Below are 18,072 nucleotides of genomic sequence, written 5' to 3' on the forward strand. Positions count from 1 at the left end.
TTGAAAAAAAATTACATAAGAGCAAAAAATATAGTAATAAAAATTAAATAAAAATATTTAAAAGAAATTGAAAGTAAAAATGAAGTTTTTCTGTTTCTGCATTCAAGAAAAAGAAAAGAAAGGAAAAAGAGAAGAAAAGAAAGAAAAAAAGGAAATTGTTTGAAAATTTGAAAAGGTGAGTACACTGAAGTAGACTAAAATAAAAGGATGAAAGTAAAGTAGAATTTGAGAAAATTTACACAAAAGCAAAAAATATAGTAATAAAAATTAAAGAGAGATATTTTTAATAAAAATTAAAAATAAAAATGAGTTTTTTTCTCTTTATTCAAGAAAAAGAAAAGAATTGTAAAAGAGAAAAAGGAAAAAGGGAAAAAAAATTGAATAGATGAACCTGCTAACAGATTGAAGTAGGACTGAAATTGCTTTGTTTTCCCCTAGAGGTCGGTCAGTCTATGTAGCTCTTTGTAGTCCATAAATTAAGCCCGCGGTGAGGTTTGTGTTCTTGAAGAGTGAAGTTGGCTCAGTTAGGCAGGCCCCGGTGTAACAGCTCCGCTCTCCACTAGATGGCGCTGCTAGCCTACTGGGGTGGCTTGTTGCGGTGCTTGTTGGTGCACACGCAAATGCATATAAGGGAGTGGTGAAAAACGGCGCCACCCAGCCACCCAGTCTGTTCTCCCTGATCAGCAATTGCGCACCGGTCCTCTGTCTTCAGCTCTCATCGACTCTCCTCTTTTCCACTCTCCGTGACCAGTCCCCAGGCAGTACCTCTCTCCCGAGTTTTGTCTCAGGTGTGGCTATTTTCCCCGGCCCCTTACTTCCGAAGGACTGCGGCTTTGACCCACTCCGCCCGTCTGGTCTGCGGGAGGGTCTCACCGAGCAATGGCTGAATGAGTAATGGCCGAATGTTGGCTGCACCCAGGAATGCCCACTGGACCCTGCTGTTGCTGGTGCCCTGAGACTATGGCCAGGTGCCAGCCCGCCCCTAAAAAAGATCATGAGACAGTGTAGCAGCAGCATTTCAGGGACCATGGAAAATTGCAACACACATCTGCCACTGGGCTTCACCCTCAACAACCTTGCCCCAGCACCAGCGAATGTGGCTGCCTTCCAGGGTCTGCTGGGGCCAGGTGGCTTCAACAGCCTCTACGAAATGTCCTTCCAGCAGTGGAACCACTTTTCCCCGTGCGGCCTGAGAACCTCCTGGACCCCACTCTGTTCCTGGGGATTCACCTTTCCCACCAGAGCACCGCCAGGTATTGAACTGTTGAGTTGCAGCCTTTGCTCTCCCCTTGTTTACCGTCTTAATGGAATTTAAACCCTCTCCTTTCTCTTTTCTCCCTTTTTAGTTTAGTCCCTGTGGCTGTTTCCAATTTTCCACTTTCTCTCCAGCTGTTTTTGGGGAGGGGTGCTTTTACTGTATACTCCCCCCTCCCCAGTCTCCGTCCTCTCTCCACCCGCAAAAGTGGCCCCCTTTCCACCACAGCTTCTCGCTCCCCAAGTTCACCTCTCTGTGCTGCATACCTCCTGAATTCTGTGGTTCAGGTTGTGCAGATTGTTGTGTTAATCTTCTAATCAGTTTTCTAGGTGTGTAGGATGTTTAGTGTTGGTCTGGCTGTATTTCATGGATGCGAGACACACAAAAAGCTTCCATGCTGTTCTGCTATCTTGGCTCCTCCCCCAAATTGTCTTTCAAGAGGTTATTCTGCCCCTGTAGGAGAATATGGATATTTTAAATAATCTTGAAATATACTGAAATGTTGCTTCATAGGGACATTGTAGTACTTTACACACCCAGAGTTTAAGACTGTGTTTATTTCATCATATCCATCCATTTCATCACATTCCAAATTAGGAAATTTAACTTAAAAGTCTTTATTAATAGAGTGAGTAAAAGTGATATTTCAATTTTGGTTGAAGTTTTCACTTCACTGTTGAGTGAGCTTTGACATTTTCAAAGATATATTTTCCATTCATGGGCTTCTTCATTAGTTTTCTCTTTTGTCTTTATGTGCAACTTACCTTGTAGTATTAAGTGCAATAATGTTTTTCAAGTGCTCAGTTTGGAGTATACAGTCTTATTAATTTGTATGGATTTCATTATATCTTCTTAAAAAATTTTCATTATATCTTAAGGGTATTACCTCTGTTGAATTTTCTGGAAGTATTTCCTCCAATTCATTTTCCATTAAATTCTGTCTTTTCTAAAAAATGATTTACTCACCTGCATACACAAACTTTTATGTGGTCATAACAATTGTACTTTTTAATATTATTTCATGACTTTTAAACTTTTAATAACATAAAATCTAGTATTTCAATAAGTATTTACTAGCATATTCTTTACCGAAGTTTATTTTAAATTTAATTTTTAAATGAATTTGAAATTTCACATGGAGTGAAAAAGTACATTAATTTCACCCCACTAATAGTTAAACCATTGTTCCAGCACCATTCAGTAAATAAGCCTTTTTCTCCCACTATCCTGAATGCACTTTTTTAGTCCTATATTAAATTCCAACATATATTCAAAGGTCACTGCCTCCCAGGACAATCTTTTCTGTTTTTAGTGTCACTAAAAACATGTATTTACCACATGGTAGGGGAAATTCTTAGTAATAACTTCAAAAAATGTTTTAAATTAATGTTAATTAATTTAAATGTTATTTTGTTGGAATATTATATATATTTTTAAACTTTATTTATTTATTTTGAGAGAGAGAGAGAGAGAGAGCAGGGGAGGGGCAGAGAGAGAGGGAGAAAGAGAATCCCAAGCAGGCTCTGCACAGTCAGCGCAGAGCCTGATGCGGGTTTGAGATCCCGCAAACCATGAGATCACAAACCATGAGATCACGACCCGAGATGAAGTCAGACGCTTAACCCACTGAGCCACCAAGGCACCCCTGGAGTATTATATTAAAAAAAATACAAATTAGTTATGGGAGAACTGATGTCTTTACCCATTGATTCTTTCCATTGAGAAATCTGTGTTTTTCCTTTTTGTTATAGATATTTTGGGATGTTTTCTATTATTATTACTTTTGTCTCTCTTTGTATTTCCTAATTGGCTTGTTACCTACGAAACCTTCTAATGACTATTGTTAAAATTTTAAGACATTTCTCAAAATACAGCTCTTTTACTTTCCAAGGCAAATTGCTTTTCAGTAATTTTTTTCCCCACATTTTTTTGGTAGAAGAATGTATTTCCTATCATTAGATAAGATTGACAATTGTAAATTTTTATTTTGCATCTTAAAGTAAAACATTTATAAGTTTCTAAACAATATAAAGAAAGAGTGATAGTCAACATCTGTGTCTATGTCTAGACTTGAAGTAGAATGTCTTTAGAACTTTCCCTTCAGTGTACTGCTGGCTAATACTTTTCTGACCAATGTTCTCTATTATTATGATAATTTGATGTCTATTTCTAGTTATTGATTTAAAAAAAATCAGATATGGGTAAATTCAATCGCTATCTCTTTTTAGGATCTTGGATCCATAATTTAAATGGGAGGATCTCCTGCTGGCACCGTTCTTTCAGCTTTGACAGCAAACCTCCCCTGTGTCAGGCTCTGTGAGGCAGACTTTGGTTGCTCGTTTGTAAGACAGAGGTTTCTACTCCCTCTAACATGTCCAGAGGAGACCCGAGTCTCCTTTTTCTCACTGGTTTTCCAGATCTCAGGCTTTTGTCTCTGTAGGCAAGATCTTAGGAAAAAGAGGGCCAAAGTCAGAAGGATTAAATGAAGGAAGCAAGATGAGAAAGCCAAAGGAGTGGGAAAAAGAGAGGCAGAGCAACTGGAACCAAGACCTAGGAAAACAGAGCAAGAAAACAGCCCCCTGCCCTCCCCTCCCCTTGGCCCCTGGTTACTCCCTGCTAGGAGGTCCTGGAGAGATCCTCTCCAAATGGAACTGCCTTCTGTAACTGCTTCTATTCTCTTGGCTACACCTGTCTTTTATGCCTTTGTTGCTGAGAGTACAACTTCTCCTCTCCCCTGGGGCCTGGGCTGTTGCACAAATTGGAGCCCAGAATTGCCCTAGACCTTCTTGTGTACTCCCTAGGTCCTCCATGAGGCTCTTTTTAATCTTTTTTCCTGTGTGTATCAAGGCTTGATGTCTTTTGCCATAGCCCCCAATGATCTTAGATGTATGTCAAGGCTTGGCTTAGGGAATAGAAGTACTCAGGCCCCAGTCCCATGGAAAGCACCAGTAGGTAGTCACTCAAGTCTTTTTAGGTTAACCATTTACTTTTTTTTTTAAATTTAATTTTAGGTTTTTAAAAAAAATTCCAGTTAGTTAACATACAGTGTTATATATTAATTTCAGGTGTACAATATAGTAATTCAACACTTCCATATATCACCCTGTGCTCATCATGACAATTGCACTCCTTAATCCCTATCATCTATTTAACCCATCCCCCCACTCCCTGCACTTCCCCCTCTGGTAGCCATCAGTTTGTTCTCTATAATTAAGCCTGTTTCTTGGTTTGTGTGTATGTCTCTCTTATTTTTTCCCTTTTGCTTGTCTCTTTTGTTTCTTAAATTCCACAGATTAGTGAAATCATATGGTGTTTGTCTTTCTCTGACTTATTTTGCTTGGCACAATACTCTCTAGCTCCATCCACGCTGTTGCAAATGGCAAGATTTCATTCTTTTTATGGCTGAATAATATGCCATTATATATATTTATATCTATACCTATCTGTATCTATCTATCTATCTATCTATCTACCTATAGATCTCTCTATAGAGTAGATAGATAGATAGATATATACATACCACATCTTTATCCATTCATTAATCAAAGGACATTTAGGCTGCTTCAATATCTTCATTATTGTAAGTAATGCTGCTATAAACATAAGGGCACATGTATCCCCTTGAATTAGTATTTTTGTATTCTTTGGGTAAATACCCAGTAGTGTGATTGCTGGATTGTGTGGTAGCTCTATTTTTAAATTTTGAGAAACCTCCATACTATTTTCCACAGTGGCTGCACCAGTTTGCATTCCCACCAAAAGTGCACTAGTATTCCTTTTTCTCCACATCCTCACCAACACATGTTGTTTCATCGTATTGTTGATTTTAGCCATTCTGATAGGTGAGAGGTGATATCTCATTGTAGTTTTGATTTGCATTTCGCTGGTGATTAGTGATGCTGAGCATCTTTTCATGTGTCTCTTGGCCATCTGTATGTTTTCTTCAGAAAAATGTCTGTTCATGTCTTCTGCCTATTTTTAAATTGGATTATTTGTTTTCTGAGTGTTGAGTTTTGTAAGTTCTTTATTTATTTTGGATACTAACCCTTTATCAAATATGTCATTTGGAAATCCATTTTGAATTTATTTTTGTGATTGGTATAAGAAAGTCGTCCAGTTTCATTCTTTTGCATTCGGCTGGCCAGTTTTCCCAAGACCATTTGTTGAAAAGACTGTCTTCATCCAATTCATTCATTGGATATTCTTTCCTGCTTTGTTGAAGATTAATTGACCATATAATTGTGAGTTTATTTCTGTATTTTTCATTCTGTTCTATTGATCTATATATATCTACTTCTGTGTTATTACCATTTGTCTTGATCACTACAGCTTTGCAAAATAACTTGAAGTCCAGAATTGTGATGCCTCCAGCTTTGCTTTTCTTTTCAAGGTTGCTTTGGCTATTCAGGATCTTCTGTGGTTTCATACAAATTTTAGGATTGTTTGTTCTAGTTCTGTAAAAAATCCTGTTTGTATTTTGATAGGGATTGTGTTAAGTGTGCAGACTGCTTTGGCTAGTATGGACATTTTAATAATATTTGTTCTCCCAATCCGTGAGTATGGAATATCTTTCCATTTCTTTTGTGTCCTCTTCAATTTCTTTCATCAGTGTTGTATAGTTTTTAGAGTATAGGTCTTTCACATCTTTGGTTAGGTTTTTTTTCCTGGATATCTTATTATTTTGGGTGTAGTTTTAAATGGTATTGTTTTCTTAATTTCTCTTTTTCCTGCTTCATTATTGGTGTATGGAAATGTAACTGATTTCTGTACATTGGTTTTGTATCCTGAGACTTTACTGAATTTGTTGATTAGCTCTAGCAGTTTTTTTGGTGGAGTTTTTTGGGTTTTCTATGTGTGGATCATGTTATCTGCAAATAGTGTAAGTTTTACTACTTCCTTACCAGTTTGGCTGCTTTTTATTTATTTGTTGTTGTCTGATTGCTGATGTTAGGACTTTCTAGTACTATGTTGAATGAAAGTGGTAAGAGTGGACATCCTTGTTTTGTTCCTGACTTTAGAGGAAAAACTCTGTTTTTCCCCAGTAAGGATGATATTAGCTGTGGGTTTTTATAGATGTCCTTTATTATGTTGAGGTATGTTCCCTTTTTCTGTTGAAGGTTTTTATCATGAATAGATGTTGTACTTTGTGAAATGCTTTTTCTGAACCTAGTGAAATGTCATATGGTTCTTATTCTTTCTTTTATTGATGTGATGTATCACAATAAATGATTTGTGAGTATTGGATCACCCTTGCAACCCAGGAATAAATCCCACTTGATTATGGTGAATGATTTTTTTAAAGTGTATTTTGAATTTGGTTTGTTAGCCTTTTGTTGACAAACTTTTGCATCTATGTTCAGCAGGGATATTGGCCTGTAGTTCCTCTTTTTAAAAATTTATTTATTTTGGGAGAGAGAGAACGGGAGAGGGGCAGAGGGAGAGCGAGAGAGAAAATCCCAAGCAGGCTCCACGCTGCTGGAACAGAGCCCCATGTGAGGCTCAATCGCGTGAACTGTGAGATCATGACCTGAGCTGAAACCAAGAGTCGGATGCCCAGCCGATTGAGCCACCCAGGTGCCCCTATAGTTCTCTTTTGTAGTGGAGTCTTTATCTGATTTTGGTATCAGGGTAATGCTGGCCTCATAGAATAAATTTGGAAGTTTTCATTTCTTTTCTATTTTTTGGAATAGTTTGAGAAAAATAAGTATTAACTCTTTTTTAAATGTTTGGTAGAATTCCCCTGTGAAGACATCTGTTTCTAGACTTTTGTTTATTGGGAGTTTTTAAATTACTTACTCAATTTCTTTGCTGGTTATTGGTTTGTTCAAATTTTCTATAGATTTTTTTCTGTTTCAGTTTTGGTAGTTCATATGTTTCTAAAAATTTATCCATTTCTTCAAAGTTGTCCAATTTGTTGGCATATAGTTTTTCATAATATTCTCTTGCAATTGTTTGTATTTCTGTGGTGTTGTTTGTTCTTTTCCTTTTTCATTCATGATTTTATATATTTGAGTCCTTTCCATTTTTTCTTGGTAAGTCTGGCTAATGGTTTATCAATTGTATTGATGTTTTCTTCAAAGAATTATCTCCTGGTTTCATTGATATGCTCTATTGTTTTTTAGTTTCTATATCATTTATTTCTGCTCTAACCTTTATTATTTCTTTCTTCAGCTGGTTTTGGGTTTTGTTTATTCTTTATCTAGCTCCTTTTGGTGCAATTTAGGTTGTTTATTTGAGATTTTTCTTGCTTCTTGAGGTAAGCCTGTATTGCTGTAAACTTCCCTCTTAGAACTGTTTTTGCTGCATGTGAGGTTTTGCACCATTGCGTTTTCATTTTCATTTGTTTTCATGTACTGTTTAATTTCTTCTTTGATTTCCTGCTTGACCCATTCATTGTTTAGTAGCATGTTATTTAGCCTCCATGTATTTATGGTCCTTCTGGTTTTTTTCTTGTTGATTTGTAGTTTCATAGCATTGTGCTCAGAAAATATTCATGGATTTTGATCTTCTTGTATTTGTTGAGGCTTGTTTTGTGGGCTAATATGTGATCCATTCTGGAGAATGTTCTGTATGTACTTGAGAATAATTTATATTCTGTTGTTTTAGGATGGGATGTTCTGAATATATCTGTCAAAACTATTTGTTCCAGTGTGTCATTCAAAGCCATTGTTTCCTTGTTGATTTTCTGTTTAGATGCTCTGTCTGTTGATGTAAGTAGGGCATTAAAGTCTCCTACTATTATTATATTATTATTGATTAGTTCCTTTATATTTGTTATTAACTATTTTATGTGTTTTGGTGCTTTTATGTTGGGTGCATAAATATTTACAGTGGTTATATCTTGTTGGATTGTCCTCTTTTGTTATATAGTGCCCTTCTTTGTTTCTTGTTATAGTCTTTGTTTTAAAGTCTATTTTGTCCGGTATAAATATTGCTATTCCAGCTTTCTTTTGACACCAATTTGCATGATATATTCTGCCCACCCTTCTCACAGTTGGAGCAATTTTCAAGGATACAAATTCATGAATATAGTATTTCTCTCCATTAAGTTAGATCTTTAATTTCTCTTAGTAGTGATTTAGGGACTCAGAAATATTTTATCAAGTTTATCCCTGAGTATTTGATATATTTTGATGCAATTGTACATAATAACTGTAAATTTAGTTTTCCAATTTTTTCATAGCTAGTTTGTAGAAATGCAGAAAATCAATTTTGCATTGACTTTGTATCATGTTATCTTGCTAAATTCAATTATTAGTACAGATCTTAGGCTTTCCTACATACATCCATGTTGTTTGCAAGTGATTACATTTTATTTCTTATTTTCCAATCCCTAAGATTTTATTTTTTGTTTTATTTCAGTGGTTAACACCTGTAGTGCAATCATGAATATCCATTGATAATCCTGATTTTAGGGAGAAAGTCCTCAACTTTTTACTATTATGTATGATATTGAAGGTTTACATTAATGCCTTTTTTTCCCATGTTTGGGAAATTCCTTATTATTTCCCATATGCTGAGCATTTTTTCTATTATTATTATGAGTAAATGTTGTTTTCATATGATTTTATTTTTGTCTCTATTAGGATGATGATATGATATGTATACTTTTCACTATTTTGTTAATATGACAATTTACTTTTGAATGATAAACTACTGTGCATTCTTGGGGAAGCCCCACCTACTCATGATATAATAATCTTTTTATATATTGTTGGATAGTATTTGCTAATCATTTGTTAAGGATTTTTATATCTCTGCTCATGAGGGACTTTGGTTTGGATTTTCCTATCTTGTACTGTCTATATGATTTCATCATCAGATTAATACTGGCCTTGTAAGATGGATTGGAAAGTGTTCCTTTTTCCTCTGTTTTCTAAAAGTTTGCATTATTATTTCTATTGTAAGGATTGTCATTGTTTCTTTCTTAAATATTTGATAGAATTTTCCAGTAAAGACTTGATCTAATGCTTACTTCACTCTATTATCACATCATCTTCCTATGCCCAGAACACTATGAAAGAAATCTATTAAAGCACTAATCTATCCGTGTCACTGCTGTGCTTAAACAAGTTCCTTGACCTCTTATTAACATGTAGTGCCATCTAGAAGAGCACTTAAGACCTGCCATAGTCTGGGGCCAACCTTCCTCTCAAATCTCATCCCTCTGCACTGCTTCATTAATATTGATCTCTTCTTAGCTTTCCATCAAAAATTCCATACTTTATGAGTTTGGAGTTCCTTTTAGTGCTAGTGAGTCATTCTGGAACATTCTGTTCCGTTATTCAACTTTCCTCTCTCATGTTGCCTCATTTGTGAAGCCTTCTGTGATCCCCACAGGCATAATCAGATGTCTCTCTCCATGGTTTTCCCATCTCTCCGTGGTGTGGCTACAGATCCTTGCATATGCCTCTGCTTTGCCTTTGGTCATGTTTTGCCTTACTTTGATGTGTATCTTCCACCTGACCCTGTTTAAAAGGGGTTTAAAGTTTAAGAGGAACCCAGGAAATATATTTTTTGATCCAAATTATTGATTCCAATCCCTTGACTATTTTTGGATCTTTGGACAATTCCAGTCTCTTGATGTTTTTTGCAAGGTGAGTGTTCAGAGTTTCAGTCAGGCAGTCCATATTCACACTAATCTAGATTTCTAGTTCTGAGACTTTTGTTTATTTCCTGGACTGAAGTTCCTGTGTTTGTTACCAGTGCCTCTTAGACTGAACTTTGTATTGCTCTTGCTACTTGTCCTGCCTACTCCCTCCTCCTCCACTAGGGTTCTGTGCTGATATTTTCTGCTTCATAATACATCTCTCTACAGTTTCAGAGACATCATAGCGTCATCTCCTGTAAGCTCACTGTTACCCAGCTTGACTTCTCTGTTAGAAAACTGAATGCTTCATGTTAGGGTTCATAATCCTGGCTGTACCTGAAATGACACCTGCTATGTCTTCTTTTCCCCTCCGGAACTGGATAGTACCCTTAGAGCATGGCTGTCAGAAATGGATGACCTGATTTTGCATACCCTGTCAACCTTGTGCTGTTCCTTTCCAGTATACCCTGTGTATACCTCTGTCTTTCTGATAAGGTTTATCATTCTGAAGACACAAAGGTCTTGCTGAGTTCTGAACCATAAATTTGAATGTGTTTGTTCTTGTTTTTTTCCTTTGGCTTCATAAAACAAATAATTTTCTCTCATAGGGAGTTTCTTCCTGGACTTGAAGAACCCATTAAAAATCATGCATGCCACCACAAGTGTTCTCTTGTGTAAGCTGTACACACTCAATTTTTCAAAACTCTCTCAATCCAAGGCAATGTCCAGATCCTTCATACTATTGAACATCCTCCACAGATTAATCTGGCACCATTTTCAGGAGTGATTTTGGTGGCTGAGATGAGAGTCAAATGTAGAGAGATTGGTTAAGAATGGAGAGAATTGTAGGTAGTTTCACTTAAGGTGACATAATGTATGGATGGAAATACCTACAAGACTTGGTCTACCTTTGTACCTACTGTTTTGAGTTGAGGCACTTGACATTTTCTTCACTCTTATTCCCAGGCCAGGTTCTCTTTTCTCTTAAAAGCTTATACCTTTAATCCATTCTTTCTCTCATGGTTTCACCTATGTCGTGGAGGGGTCATCTAGGTAATGTTGTCTGTTGGTCCTGGTGTTGCCCACCGCCCCCCACACACCTCCAATCTCCCTGCCTTCTTCCTCATTCTCCCTAGATCAGATCTTGCTTGTTCATCAAACCAGGTGGTCCCCTTCCCTATGGGAGGAAGCCACACCTTGCTCCTGGCTGCAGGGCCTTGGCCCTCTCTTGACATGACACCCTGGAGTATGCGGTTCAAAATATTCCCTGCTGGGCCTGTTCCCTGGGGTCCCAATAAGAGGAAGAGACCTTGTTAAATCTTTGTTTGAAGAAGAGGCAGAAGTGCTAATTGGTGTCTTGTTGGTGGGAACTTCATTTTGGATCCCTACAGACAATGCCTGAAAAGGTGCCCATTAAATACCCTGTTCTTGGGATTTGACTGGTAACTTAACTTTTTCTCATCCTTTTGTAGGTTAAACAGTGCAGATCTTTGGTGAGTAATGACCAAGGGTAGGCCCAAGGAAAAGAGATACATACAGACTTCATCCACAAATTAGCTTTCCCCCAACATTTCCAGATCTGCATAATCTGATAGGCTGTCTGGGGTGGAAATGCATGGTCTTGGTATCACTGAAGAAAATTGGAAATATCACCAATATTGATGATGTGTACATCATCTGAAGTCTATCTGGACCTTTTGTATTATATGGATATAAGCAAGAGAGGGATCAGGTATATTAGGATTACTTCCTTCCAAGTAGGCAAACATCTTTCCAATCCTGGCTCAATAATAAGCTATTTATAAATATGTTCCTCTTTGAGTGAGTCATAAGGAAACATTATGGAGGCACCTCAGTATGTGTCCTGGATTCTTCTGGTTCCAGGACCCCTTACCTCCCTTAACCCTCTTTCCTGATGGAAGTAAAGGAGCTGAGCTTACCGGGTCAGACTTTTCCTTGAGGCACGAGGTTATAATGAGGGACATTTGCTGGGTCCTCAGGAGACAGTTGGGAGATCAGAGGTAATTATTTCTTAAACTGTTCTGAAGATACTGTTAGGTTCCATAAGGTGGGCTGAGGCTTAAGGATGGGCAATTTTGAGAATTATTTGAAGCAGATGCTCAGGAGGTCAGAACCACATTTCTTGACACCAGCCAACCCCTTCCTCCCCCACTACCAACACACACAGCATCATTCCCTGAGGGTGCTGAGGGGAATAGCTTGTGGTTAGGAGGGAAGAAAGGAGCCGTGTTGGGGAGGATATGGTATTTTTGACTATGTGTCTCTGGATTACTACTACACAACATCTACCCATGGGATGAACATACCATTCTTTGTCAAATCAAATGCATTGTCTCTGAATCACTGAAGTTTCTGTTGCTCTTAACCAGATTCCTCCAAATGAATTGTTTATTTCTTATAATTCAGTGAAAATAATGTTACTGTTTTCAGATTTTGACAAAAGATTTTCACATATAATATCTCATTGAATTTTCATAATGATCCTGTGAGGTAGGTTTTAATTTATTCATTTCACATGTAAGGAAACTAAGGCTTGAAAATGGTTGGCTTTGCTTACGGTCACAAAGCTGACATATGGCAGAAATAGTACCTCAAATCAGGACCTTGACTTCTGGTCCAGAGTTTATTACATGGCACTAAAACTATAGGTGTCCTGTAATCTCCCATCTTCCCAGCCCTCATGCCTTCTCTTGAGGTTACATAGTTTTCTCAGTGGCTGTGGTAAAGGTATGGGCAATAATCATGTGGTTTCTCTTGGAGAAAAAAGCAAATGTTCTTGGCCATTTTAATCTGTGCTGTTTCTTCTTTCTTGGATTATGCTCCGTGCTGACTTTTGCTCCTTTCCCTCATGCTTATAGACCACTTCCTGCTGTCACTGAAACTGTGAGATCAATCCAGCTGCATCTTTTCTGCCTGGAATGTGAATCACTTATCTTATGCTCCAAAGCCCTCTTTGACCTCAGACCCAGGCCTCTGTGTGTCCTTGTGTTTTTACTTTCACATGAGAGAATCGTGGCACTGGAGGTAATAAGGGGTGTTAGAGAGACACGTACTCCCTAAATAATTCCTTATCTGCCCTGATATTTGATTGCTCTACTGCTCACCCGTGGCCACCCAGCCCTGGATGTTCTTCCTTGGCCCTGGAGAAGTCACTGCTAACACAGAGACAGGGTGATGACCTTCTAGCTCAGGGATCAGGGATTGGTGGATGTAAGGCCTTGTCTGATTCTGTCACTAAATAGATCTGTGACCCTTGGCCATTTGCTTCTTTCTAGACCGCAGTTTTCTAACCTAAAAAACAATAGTATTTGGCACAGGATATATTGCAGATCTGAATAATTCTGTACACTTTTTATAGTTATGTGATAAATAGAACTGGAGGGAATGCCCATTTTTTCTTCCGTTCTCAATAATTTGGCGCAATTTAGAATTCTTTGGCTTTCACATGACAGCTATTACCAAGAGCTTCTGTTTTTTTCCAGGTCACTACAGCTCTGAACTTTGTGTCTACCTCTGTACACCACCACCTTAAAGGAGAGGGAGCTACAGGATGAGATACTGAGGAGAAAAACAAAACATTCATTTGTGAAATGGTTGGGGAATAATCCAAGGAAGAACCTAATCAATGTTGGAGTCATCAGGGACCATTTATTCTGTAACCTGGGAGTCAAGTGAAGTTTGGAGGAGTGAGGTATCTCCAAATTAAGAAAGTTTCCAGGTGTTAGGATTTTTGGCAGTTTCAGATGAAGGTTAGTGGTATAAGACTTAAGGAATGTGTAAGGTCAGCCCTGATTAAATCCAGTGCCAATATTCAGAACTTGGGAATGTGAGCTTGATGGGAAGGGTTTTTATTTAACATTAATTCCTGGGCATCTGCTTAAACCTGGTTATGTCATTTGCTCCAGGTCATAGATATACTAGGATATCAAATTCTGGAAACTGGTTTCTGAACTTCTTGTCCAACACATTTCCCACTGGACCAAACTAATTTGCCTCCTCTGTGTTTGAGGTTCTTGCAGAAATATTAGTTAAGCTGAAAATCATTTTTGACTGTTTACTGAGACCAATGGGGGAAGAGTGATGGTGCTGGTGCTGTTAGCGGGACCATAGATCTTGAGCTCCCAATCTCCACATCACTGACTTTAACCTGCTTCCTTTCTTTCTAGTAGCCCTTCACGCTTCTAAGTGAGATGATCACCATAATTCTTTCCAATAATTCTCATCACTTCCCACATACTTTCTTCTTGGCTGGCATCCCAGGACTGACTGCTGCCCACATTTGGATCTCACTTCCCTTTAGCTTTATGTTCTTCCTGGCAGTGACTGGGAATGGTGTCCTGCTTTTTCTCATCCGGACAGAGCACAGCCTTCACCAGCCCATGTTTTTCTTTCTTGCCATGCTCTCCTTTGTTGACCTGGTTCTCTCCCTCTCTACTCTGCCCAAGATGCTGGCCATCTTCTGGTTTGGTGCTACAGCTATCAGCTCCCACTCCTGTCTTTCCCAGATGTTCTTCATCCATGCATTCTCTGCTATGGAGTCAGGAGTGCTGGTGGCCATGGCCGTGGACAGCTTCGTGGCCATCTGTAACCCACTACATTATGCGACCATTCTTACCCCGGTTGTTGTTGCCAAGATTGGAGGCCTGGTAGTGCTGCGAGGTGTGGGATTGACCATCTCCTTTCCAAGCTTGGCCCGTCGGCTGTCCTACTGTGGCTCTCACACGATTGCCTATACCTACTGTGAGCATATGGCAGTAGTGAAGCTGGCCTGTGGGGCCACCACTGTGGATAACCTCTATGCCTTTGCTGTGGCAATCTTTCTTGGTGTGGGGGATGTGGCCTTTATCGCCTACTCTTATGGGCAGATTGTGAGGACCGTGATTCATTTTCCTTCACCTGAGGCATGTGCTAAAGCTGGCAGCACATGTACGGCTCATGTCTGTGTCATCCTCTTCTTCTATGGACCAGGCTTTCTTTCTGTAGTCATGCAGCGCTTTGGCTCACCCACAGCCTCTGCTGCTAAGGTCATGCTTGCCAATCTCTACTTGCTCTTTCCCCCTGCACTGGACCCCATTGTCTATGGGGTCAAGACCAAGCAGATCCGGGAGCAGCTGCTTAAAATGCTAAGGCCCAAGCAGATTGACCCCACCTGAGTGCAGTTCTCATGAACTGGACATCAGGGGCCAACGGTGGTCTTCCCCTTTGGAGTGGGAGCCCCACAGCCTAGTTCATTTACTTGGTGGGGACATTCAAGAGAAAAATGAAGTTTTCTTGAGTGTTTGAAAGTTGGGAAATCTCTTCTGAGGTCTATATAGTGTTTAGATATTGGGATGGAAGACAGGGGTATCTCAAGAAAGTAATTTTTTGGATATGTTTTTATTCTAAGAGTTTGTGATTTACTTGTGTTGAGGAGACAAATGAATCAAGGAATTAAGAAATAATTAAGGTATCTATGGACCTGGAGCAAGTAACTTAGGAGATTAGGGAGAGATGAACTGGATGCCTATTTGTACATATGAGAACATGGGCCACTTCCCACCATGACACTGACACAGGCAGTCTGTGGGAGTGGATAGGCCTTGGGTAAAATTTTGGCATCACGGAAATAAAGGTGACAAACTATGGAGATTCTTTAGAGTTTCAGGTTCATGAGAGAAACTTTTTAAAAAATATTCATGTTCCATCTGATTCTGGAAGTGCTTTAGTTCACGTGCTTTGATTCTGTTTTTGAGATGGATGACCCTCTATGACTCCTGTAGTATCATGTATTTTTAAGCTCTGAGAATAATGATAATTGTTCTTTTATTTTTTCATTTTTAGTCTTAGGTGCAGAGCCTTGAGTTAAAGTTTATTTCACACAATAATTATTGTTCTAATTCTTTATTTTCTGTCTTGATTCCTAATTCTTTGGGCCATTCTCTTCCAGTTCCTACTATTGGCACTCACTTTAATGTGTTTGTTGTATGTTCCTAAGTATATATGTATCCTTGCAACATATGTAGTGTTGGTGGTATGTTATGTAATATACATAAGTCTCCTTCTTTAGTTCCCCAAGTGTCCATGCTTCCTCCAGCCATGGGTAGTCTGGGCTCTTGCTATTGGGAGTGCACCTCCCTGTCTTTATCCTTGTTATTCCTACTCATCTTGAGCTTCAGTCTAAACCTCACCTCTTTGAAGAAGGTTTTATAAGATAGATCAGGTCACTTTATGAACTCAGAACTCCATGTATCTTTCTTTAATTATCCATCATAATTAAATATATGTATATTTAATTAAATATATACATATTAATTATATATTAATTAAATATATCTTAATTAAATATATATTAAATAAATATATAATAATTGGTTTAATGATCTTTGTCCCCCATCTCTACTAAATGGTGAATTGCATTGTATCCTTAACATAGTACTCATATGATAGACACTCAATAAATGTTTTCTCAATAAATGCATTTTATTATTTTAATGGATTATATCATTACTAGCATGTTTCTTCATTAGTCGTATTGACATATGTGTATTTTGGATTAAATGAGTACATTAATCTCAAAGTGTGGCACGGTAGGCACTCAGTAACTTTTTACTGAAGAAATGAAATAAGTTGTCACAAAACTAGCATTGAAATCATAATTGCTTTTTTTTGCAGTCATAATCACTCTTAACACTAATGTCTTTATTGCTATCACTGTGATGAACACTACCTTAAGTTTCAAATGTTATTTCATTTTTTAAAAATTTCAACTTGTGATATTTTGGACACTGTGCAGGTGCACTGGAGAATGTGATTATTTTTAATAAGGCAACCTCACTGCTGTGTATAAACACAGAACAAGCAGAAAAATAGAATTTGTTTTCCTCCTTATCTTTATTTCTTCATTATTCTCTTCTTTTCTTCATTATTGTCTTCCTCATGCTGAATATTTACCAGACTCTTGGTGTGATGATGAAATAAACTTGAAAATATAGGAAGTATGATAAAATGTGACAGTGCTGCGGTAGATGTTGGTTCCAAGTCACAGATTAGTTCTCAATGGGAAGTGAGGGGCAAGAAAGGGACTTTAGTTCTCAATGGGAAGTGAGGGGCAAGAAAGGGACATAGGTTGGGTCAGGTTAGAGATGCTATGAGTGACCAGGGTTTAGAAGAGTATGGGCCTGAGTTGTCGAGTGGGTAGATGGAGGGTTAGGGCTAAACTTATGGTCTCTAAAGGGAATCTGCTTCAGTCTTTCCTAAGTGGCTTCTGCTCTATGCCATACTCAATGGTCCCATGTTTCCTCAGTCAAATATTAATCTTCAATATTATTACTAAGAAGATAGCACAGAAGCATTGTTCACAGTAGCTTAAAGGTGAAAACAACCTATGTGTATTGGCTAATGAATGGATTAACAAAAATGTAGTATACACACATCGGTGCTCAGTGTTAAAAGGAATGAATTTCTAACACATGCTTACAACATGGATTAACCTTAAACGTTATGCTAAGTGAAATAAGCCAAACACGAAATAACAAATATTGTATGATTCCTCTTATATTAAGTACCTAGAATAGGCAAATTCATAGAGATATAAGTAGCATAGAGGTTGCCAAAGGCTTAGAGGAGAGAGGGATGGAGATTGTTTAACAGGTACAGAGCTTCTGTTTGGGATGATGGAAAAATTCTGGAAATAGATATTGGTGATGGCTATACAGTATTGTGAATGTACCTAATGGCACTGAATTTGTAACTAAAAATGGTTAAAATGATAAATGTTATGTTAAATATATTTTACCACAATAAAAAATGACTTTGCTTCATGGGCAGGAGTGGAAGAAAGGGCTGCTGGAGATGCACAGTAGCTATAGGATTGCAGAGGAAGAGGATGAATGACATTTATTACCAATGGGTGTAGAGTTTCTATGTGCTTTGACTAAACTCATTTTAAACAATATTCATATGAATATGTTGTATTAGTATAAAATCTTCATGATATGAGCAGGTACTGTTGTTCAGCTCTTACTGCATGGTACCTTGAACCATTGAGAAAAAAATCTTTGCACATAAAGTCTCTCATTTAATTTTTACAAAATGTATATGAAGCTGGTTCTCTCATTATATCCATTTTTTTTCTGACAAAAATTTTATACTTCTACTAAGTGAGGACATTACATTTTCTCACACTTGTCATACTCTGGTTTGGTAGTATGTTCACTGTTCTTGTTCC

At 38.0% G+C, this 18,072-nt stretch overlaps 1 protein-coding gene across 1 annotated transcript; it reads left to right on the forward strand.

Annotated features, from left to right (window-relative positions):
* Positions 1–13,366: 13,366 nt before the first annotated feature.
* Positions 13,367–15,019, forward strand: LOC132676339 (olfactory receptor 52K1-like). Its single transcript, XM_060628448.3, has one exon. The coding sequence runs from the start codon at positions 14,057–14,059 to the stop codon at positions 15,017–15,019; it is 963 nt and encodes a 320-aa protein (XP_060484431.3). The 5' UTR covers positions 13,367–14,056.
* The last annotated feature ends 3,053 nt before the right edge of the window (positions 15,020–18,072 follow it).

The sequence above is a fragment of the Panthera onca genome, chromosome D1 (genome assembly GCF_046562875.1).
Source record: "Panthera onca isolate mPanOnc1 chromosome D1, mPanOnc1 haplotype 2, whole genome shotgun sequence".
In the NCBI taxonomy this organism is placed as follows: Eukaryota; Metazoa; Chordata; class Mammalia; order Carnivora; family Felidae; genus Panthera; species Panthera onca.

What these genes read in the sequence shown, in the direction of transcription:
- LOC132676339 (XM_060628448.3), top strand. Translation starts at nt 14,057, where the DNA reads ATGATCACCATAATTCTTTCCAATAATTCTCATCACTTCCCACATACT.